This window comes from Acipenser ruthenus, chromosome 5 (assembly GCF_902713425.1).
Source record: "Acipenser ruthenus chromosome 5, fAciRut3.2 maternal haplotype, whole genome shotgun sequence".
NCBI lineage: Eukaryota > Metazoa > Chordata > Actinopteri > Acipenseriformes > Acipenseridae > Acipenser > Acipenser ruthenus.
Window position 1 is genome coordinate 84,058,328 of NC_081193.1, and position 8,221 is coordinate 84,066,548.

The 8,221-nt window shown below is 38.6% G+C and overlaps 1 protein-coding gene across 3 annotated transcripts in view; it reads left to right on the forward strand.

The window, feature by feature from the left end:
• The window catches only part of LOC117402586 (solute carrier family 35 member F3), a 57,150-nt gene extending 49,158 nt beyond the window's left edge, over positions 1-7,992 (forward strand). For all 3 annotated transcript variants that reach the window (XM_034003895.3, XM_034003899.3, XM_034003897.3), the window contains 4 exons: positions 4,782-4,907; positions 5,299-5,491; positions 5,902-5,991; positions 6,861-7,992. In XM_034003895.3, coding sequence (XP_033859786.1) covers positions 4,782-4,907; positions 5,299-5,491; positions 5,902-5,991; positions 6,861-7,102 — 651 coding nt within the window. In that variant the 3' untranslated portion in view covers positions 7,103-7,992. The remainder of the gene's footprint in view (positions 1-4,781; positions 4,908-5,298; positions 5,492-5,901; positions 5,992-6,860) is intronic.
• Positions 7,993-8,221: the final 229 nt, after the last annotated feature.

Sequence of the window (8,221 nt, forward strand, 5' to 3'; positions counted from 1 at the left end):
TGGTGAGACCAAGATCTCTAATCAAGTCGTTGAGGTCTTTTTGGTTGGGGTAGTATGGGTTTCTCTCCTCAGGTCCACTTCTGAAATTGTCATCTGGATCACAACGTCTTCCTCGCTCTCTGACTTGCTGCTCTCTTCTAAAGACGGCTGCTCTCTCTCCGGAGGAGTGGGTACGGGGAGCTCATGGCAGTGTGGCACCGGGACGATGGATGAAGGAAGGTCCGGATACGTGATAGCAGGTGCATTCTTGCCAGTCCGACGTTTGGAAGGATCCACCATGCAGAAATAGCAGTTGCTTGAGTGGTCAGTGGGTTCCTGCCAAATTCTTGGGATAGCGAACTTCATGGCTCTTTTTTCCCCTCTGTACCATCCTACAAAAATACATTTATTCCACCCATGACTAATGTGTAAGAGATTCTTGCAACATTTTTCATATATGATATATTTTTTCAATAACATTGAAAATTGTAAAACATTTTAAAATTAAAAACTTTTACAATTTTAAAAATTTTAACAAATTTTATAACATAAAATTCCGAGCAACAATTGTTCATCTTACCTTCCAGAGTTTTTTTGCAGTGCTCGCAGGTGAAATGAGGGTTTGTCTTGATCCCCGACAGGCATGCCGAAATATGCCTTGTAGGCCTCACACATCTTAGCAGATGCTTCCACAGAGTACTTTTTCGCTCTTGTCTTGATAAATTGGCCGCAGACATAGTAAAATGCGTCTGCCGGATGCTTGCAGCCTCTTGATGCCATGTCAGAAAAATGCAGATATGTATCCACTTAGGCAGCTGGAACTAAACTGAACTGGTGGGCTTAAGGCCCCTGTATTTATACTACTATTTATATTACTGGAAAGTTCTAGAAAATTCTAGAAGTTACTCCAAGTTTACTCAGCACTGAATCTATCTGGAATGTTCTGGAAAATAGGTACATTTCAAAATATCACTGTCCTGGTCACAAAAGCAAAGTTTGTGGGGAATAATAGCCATTTTCTATACTTTTGAGGCATAAGCAAATAGGAAATAACACTTACTACCCAGGAACCAAAAAAAATAAAAAATGTGTTACACAGTGAAATCAAGGATCAAACGAGGCATATAAAAATAGTATTGCTTTGTTGTTCAGTACAAGAACAACACTCTGTGCCCCTTTCCACTGTCTACACATGAAGTACTGGCTCTGAAACATTAAATATCTTCTCCTCAAAAGCGCAAAGCACTCGTCACTAGGGCTAAATAAAACAAAATAATTAACATCTTCCTGCTTTATGGATTGTTTCCATTACATGAAAACGGGTTTTAAACTTCATGGCTAATTGAAGCTATAATGTCATGCTGACTGCAACGAGTTGTGATTCATTGTCAACAGGATTATCTGTCAGCCTGTATGCAGACCCATCTCACATGCACAGCTCCTGCTGATAAGTGATCGAAACTGGACTCCCTGTTTAGTAACTGTTTTTATTCAGCCATTTGATTTTTAATTTTGTTTTACATTATTATTTATTATTTCTTAGCAGACGCCCTTATCCAGGGCGACTTACAATTGTTACAAGATATCACATTATTTTTATATACAATTCCCCATTTATACAGTTGGGTTTTTACTGGAGCAATCTAGGTAAAGTACCTTGCTCAAGGGTACAACAGCAGTGTCCCCACCGGGGATTGAACCCACAACCCACCGGTCAAGAGTCCAGAGCCCTAACCACTACTCCACACTGCTGCCCCTAAATCTTGATAAAGGGTGACCGCCCATCAGAATGATCTGAATTGTTTTTTATGTTTGCTTAAAGACATTTCACAGCTGACAGAAATAGAGACACCAATTTTAACATGTATGGACATGCTGCCTGATATGAGGACCCTGTAGACAGTTAACATGAGTTTTTGACGCTTTTATTAATGCAGTGGTGTTTTTCTATGCCTGGACGTTGGACTGAACTGCATCATAAAACATAATGCGGGCCATGAAGCTGAGCTGTACTTTTTGACTGAATGTACCGTTCCTCTGCAGACAGGTGGTGGCTCCAAACAATGAGCAACACATTTACATTACCAGCTCTGGTCACAGGAGGCGCTGTTACTCACACCTTCATGTGCTGTGGCATTAGCTTCTTTAATATGGCCTCCATTCTTATCTTATAGGAGTTGCACTATTGAGATAAAAAAAAAAATCAGGTTTTACTCAGGGATGCAGGACACCTCTTGTGCGTTGGTGTGCTTCAATTAAGAAGCAGAGAAGCCTTTGACAGTATCAAACCGACAAGCAGCACATCTTCAATGGCTAACAGGAATGGAAGGTGCTGAGGAGGGTAGTGCTGCAATACTGAGAGGAACGTTGCTCAGTTTTTTCCTGCCAAATGTGTCAGTGACCTGTTTGTTCTGTGAAGTGGCACTAAATAAAAGAGGCACCCGTTCTTTAGAAAAAGAGGTGTCTGGTGTCACAGTGTCACACTTTTATAACAGTATTCCTGTGTGTATTTAGAGCACTTATTATTATTGCCTTTTGATGTGCTAATTATTCACTTATTTTTTTGCTTGAAACAAAAACAGTTTCATAGCTTTTGTAACATGGTTTGGTATTTGCATTACATCGCTTACACAGACTAGCTGTACATTTGTGTTTTCGCTAAGCTTGAAACACTTAAATCTACCTTAAGACATGACTTGTATATTACCTGTTTAAACAAAGAAAATAAATGCACACAAATATGACATTTAAGAGGAATATATTATAGTTATTTACTGTCAATGATCTTTCTGAGGGAGTATGCTGAGGGTGGGATGAGCAGAAATTGAAATTGAATCATGGGGCCTGATCAATTTATTGACAAGGCCCATGTGTAAATTCACTTAACTGTTTTAGCCTGTGCAGCATTGCACTTCGTAATGTGTAAATCATTATGTTCATCCAACCAAGACCTAAGACACTGCTTAGAAGAACATAATCAGAAAATCAGTTGTGTAACCTCTCCACGAGAGTGGGATATATTTGAAAAGAAAACTAGTTTTCATGTGCAAATTGAATTTCTTCATGTCTGACAGCAGTGCTATTGTATTAGTAATGGAATGGGATTTTCACTGTACAAACCGTTCAACTTGAAATTAGAATTTTTATGTTTTTACTGGATGAGGCTTTAAACCCACCATGTTAGATTAGACCAGAAGCTAAAATTGGCAAATTACTTGCTTATATATATTTTGTTAGTGTGTAGGTACGTACTTGTGCTTGGAATTGCATTTAAGAAGCATTTATCGGCAGGTATTCAATAAATCCATTCACTAGAGTCTTGATTTCAAAATAAGAAAAGCTGGCCTTCCATCAGTTTACAATTGGAAGATTGTATTCCTCTCATGACATTACTGGTGTCCCGAGGCCGTAAACTGACTAAATACTGACTAAAAGCAATTCCAGTGACGGCACACCCCTGTTCAAATAACAGGTGACATGTGTCGGGGCAGTGCCCTTTCTTGTGTCTCTTTCTATGCATCGTCTGTGTTGTTGTTGCTGATCTAATAGCTATATAGTCCATATATCTGAGGATGTATTTACTACAAGAGAACAAAAAAACAATTATATCAAGAATCATACCCGGTCTTCATTTGCACATTAAATCACATACTGAAGGACAGGATTCAGGGCCATTTTTTTCCAAAGCGTTTACTCTAGTCTTTACTTTTTTTTTTTTTTTTTAATAATCCATGCAAATGTTACAAAACGAGAAGCAAATTAGAGACCTTGAATTCTATTATGTGTTTTGTTCTAGTTTTGTAAAATTAACTGGTATTTTTCTCCTTTAAAAAAAGAGTTAATTAAACACTTGAGTAAACTGGCTGTCTGGTAATTTGCTGAGCTTCACATATTAGGTGGATTGCTCGTTACATGGGGTAGTACACATGGCAGCCACTTGGATTTGTGTTAATTCACACTGATCTATAATTAATGTAGCGCTTTATATTCACATTTATCTGATCGTTTTGGTTAGAATTCCCTAATGAATGCAATTAAAGTGATTCATTTAACTGGAGGATTATTATTACTCTTTGAAAGGTCTTTTTATTTTGACCTCTTCGACTGTAGTTATGTTTTCTAACACTAGAGAGTAAACAAGCAACACATTTGTTTATGTGCAGCAATGCAAAACGTGATTGTGCAATTGATGCATTGTAAGTCTGCTGAAAGGTATTTGTTTCTTTTTAGTACTACAGTTTGCAATCACCTTACTTTTTATGCATGTTATTGGAGCACAGACCAAACTGGCATGCAGTGTGCAGTTATCATTTTCCCTACACTCCGGGTTAAAATCAAGTGTGATATCAATAGGGGATTCCGGGTAAAATAAAGAAAATTGTGCCTCCTTATTCCTTAGTGTGACATCTGTACAGTATGTATTGAAAGCAGTGTAATCTGTGGTAGCAAGACCTTTGTTTTTTGGGGGGTTTTTTTGCAAATCAAATGGGACAAATCTCAATGAAGACTGCCCCCACTCCCTGCCTCTCTCTTCGGTCTCTGAAAGAAAGAAAGAACACCAGGATACATTGAAATACAGTGAGCCATGAAAGTCACGAATCTCAAAAGTAATGACGTACAATAATGTTCTCCACCCTGAATACCCCTCAAGGAATTACAGTGGTCATTGAGGAATTGCATTGTTAGGGCAGTTGTTTAAATGTTTTTCCCATTCCCTGTATATTATTTTGCATTTACTGACTAAAATCTGCACCCTTTACATTAAAGCTCATAGTTACCATCTCTTTTACTTCCCCCACCAGATTGTTGCAGCAATACTTGCTATTGCAGGTATAGTGATGATGACCTACGCTGATGGATTTCATAGCCATTCAGTTATTGGCATTGCACTAGTTGTTGGATCTGCATCAATGTCAGCTCTGTACAAGGTACATGCATTTTTAACAATCAATGAGATGATTGCTGTCTTTTAATACACTTGCAACCACTTTTGCATCAGAGCAGCAAATATACAGTTTGCAAATGCTATGGTTTATCTGTATGCACAATTATAATTGTCCTGTAATTGCTCAATTACTGTAGTCAGTGATTAGACTGTCAGATTGTCAGAAGCCTGATGTTTTCCCGTGGATTTAAACAAGAAGAAGAAAAAAAAAACTTTTTAAATATTGACCCAGCACAATACAATGCTGGCTTTAAAAGTCAGCCCGGTTTTGAAAATCTGTCCCAGCGTGCTTGGCTGTTCCCAAAGGCTCATTAAGTTGGTCTGTTATGTTTTGTACGATGTGCTTGTAAATGGATCCTCTGACTTTGCTGCAGGTGTTGTTTAAACTCATCCTGGGCAGTGCCAAGTTTGGAGAAGCAGCCCTGTTCCTTACAATACTGGGAGGAGTTAACTTTGTGTTCTTCAGCTTCATCCCTGTCATACTGTACTTCACCAAAGTGGAATACTTTGACTCGACTGACGCTGTTCCCTGGGGGTATCTCTGTGGGGTCTCCGTCTTGTTGCTGAGTAAGTAAACCAGGCTTCTTTCATTGTGAGTGTCCAGTTAGAATAATTGGTGACAGGATATTTTGATTTTCCACCGTCCTGTTTACTTACTCTAACTGCAGTTCAACAAAGTGATCATGTACAGGGTTACGCTAGTCAGTACTAGTCCCTGATGTATACTATAGCCCAGCAATAAATAACCTATTTCAATATGTATTGTTTTTTACACCTTTAGCTTTCCAGTGCTCCTTACCCAGTCCTTTCAATCTGTAGCAAGTCCTCACGCACATTTGACCACTTCGTCTCAGATGTTATCCTCTCAAACTGTTATTTCCTCTGTGCTCTCTACAGTTAACGCTTAATTATTTTAAAATAAAAATTAGATTTTTGTGTTAAATGTTTTGTTTTTGCTCATGCCTTTTTTTTTCCAGCCTTTAACATCCTGGTAAACTTTGGCATAGCTGTCACCTACCCCACACTAATTTCCCTTGGCATTGTCTTAAGTGTACCTGTAAATGCTGGTGAGTAACCATTTTAACTCTTAATCTTAGTTGAACTAAGGGGCTGTTTAAATCAATAGCTTACTTGCAGTTTGTAAAAGGTGACAGAGGGTGGGATCCCTTTGGGAATCTGCAACACTGTCTGTCCCACGCTGGAGTGAAGTCATCAGTTGCTGACCATGTGATCTTTATTACTGGACTATTCAGCCCATAGAAGCCGTCATGAAGGAATCTCAGGACAGGTGACACCAGTAAAAATTAAATTAGCGATTTGACTACAGTGGACAAGGCTTATTCTAGCTATACAAAAACAGCAACTAGTATGCAGTGTTATTACATTTTTGACAACTACAGGCATTGCGAACAAACACAGAAATACTGCACAGTGTTTACAAAATGGTGTTTGCTTGCCTATGTGCAGGTTTTAGATCTACAGACCAGGGCTCTGAAACTGCCAATCAAAACTTTCCACTAGTTTTGAATAAAGATATTTGGTGGCTGCTTTGAGTCATATCTCCCGGTCACAAACTGGCTGTTTAATTTAATTTTTTTGGTATTCTTTTCCCTAACCATCTATCTGCTGTGTGGATAGCAATGTTCCACAGGGATCCAGTTAAGGTTATTTTTATATTTCTCTTGCTTGTCAAAGGCTGCCTTAAACACACCCGAGTCATTCTCTGCTGGCATAGTGTTGTATAAGAGCTGAAGTTTCCTTATTGAATTGTAGCATAAGCTTCAAAAGTGTTGTTTCCTTTGCCTGCACTTCAAAATTGATTTTATTCTGACAAATTCATCATAAAGGTCCATGCAGCATTGTCATGCAACAAGACGCTCAGCACAGCCACTGAGGTGTGTACCCATTTGTTAAAAACCTCTATTTTATTTTTCAGTTGTGGATCACTGCACCAGTGAAATAAGCTTCAACACCGTCCGCGTGATTGCGGTGCTCACCATCAGCCTAGGATTTCTGTTGCTGCTCTTACCAGAGGAATGGGACCAGTGGATCATTAAAATTCTGGCTCGGCTCAAAGTGCGGAAAAAGGAGGAAGCAGCCGAGGGGAATGGGGAAGCAGGACCAGGACTCAGCTGGAGTAGACGGGCCCGATCTTCAATGTCGAACTTTACTCATTGATGTCAATCTATCGTGAACGTCTCCAAATGCTACTGTCCAACAACAACAACAAAAATGGCGTGATTTTACATTTCTTCTTACCAAACGAAGGAAAAAAGCACATGCATTGTTTATTGTGTACAGCTCTGTGCATGTTGTCGTATTGCCCGAAATTTCACTGACTATCACTGGGACTAATGTTGTGCTTTTTTTTTTTTTTTTAAGAAATTGGAATGCATTTGTAAAAAGGACGGTCATTTCTGGTGACTTCGATTGGAATAGCAAATTTAAATACTTTTTTTATATTATTATTATTATTTTATTTGTAACCACCAGGAGGCACTCACACATTATGAGCTGTTACCATAGTTTCTTCTGATGTGGTCGGAAAAGGGTTTCTGATACTCGGGATCTGCCAAATGTTGGGAAATTGGCATGGGTTAGCCTGCTGAGTCTTTGCAAACATGATAAGCTAGTGACTTATGAAATACAAGGGTTATGAAATATGTAAATACTGCTTTCATTTGAGTCCTTGGAAGGAAGGACCCTTTGTGCAATACCAGGGTCGATCATATTGTAATTATTTAAACGCCGGCACTATTTAGATTCCCTGTATTGATCCCGATGCTGATTGTCAGAACTGATTACTTCAAGATGGAATTTGCACCATTTCTTTTGAAAGAAAAAATGGTAATGTTTGCAACCCACACAGACAAAAAAGAATGGTCACCTGCTCACTGGAGTAAAAAAGCTTTCATGAATATGGGCGTCACAAACTAGAAGTGTTTCTAAAGCAATACAGCTCCACCTAATGGTGGAAACAGAAATGTGCAGTATTTGTACATCTTGCAGTTACATCCCAATTTAAAGAAAAATGATTGTGGGATTCCAGCTATATAAACGATGTTGCTGTTGGATTTATATATATATATATATATATATATATATATATATATATATATATATATATATATATATATGTGCATGTGCCCGTGCATTTTACACTGTGATTACAGAATATGTGTTGTTGTTACCGCTTCCTTTTCTGCCTTGGTTTAGTTTTAAAAGTGGGCTGTGGAGCAAAGCTGATGAGAGCCAGGATTGAAAGCTAAACTCCTTTGGATTAGTCCCTGCATCTTC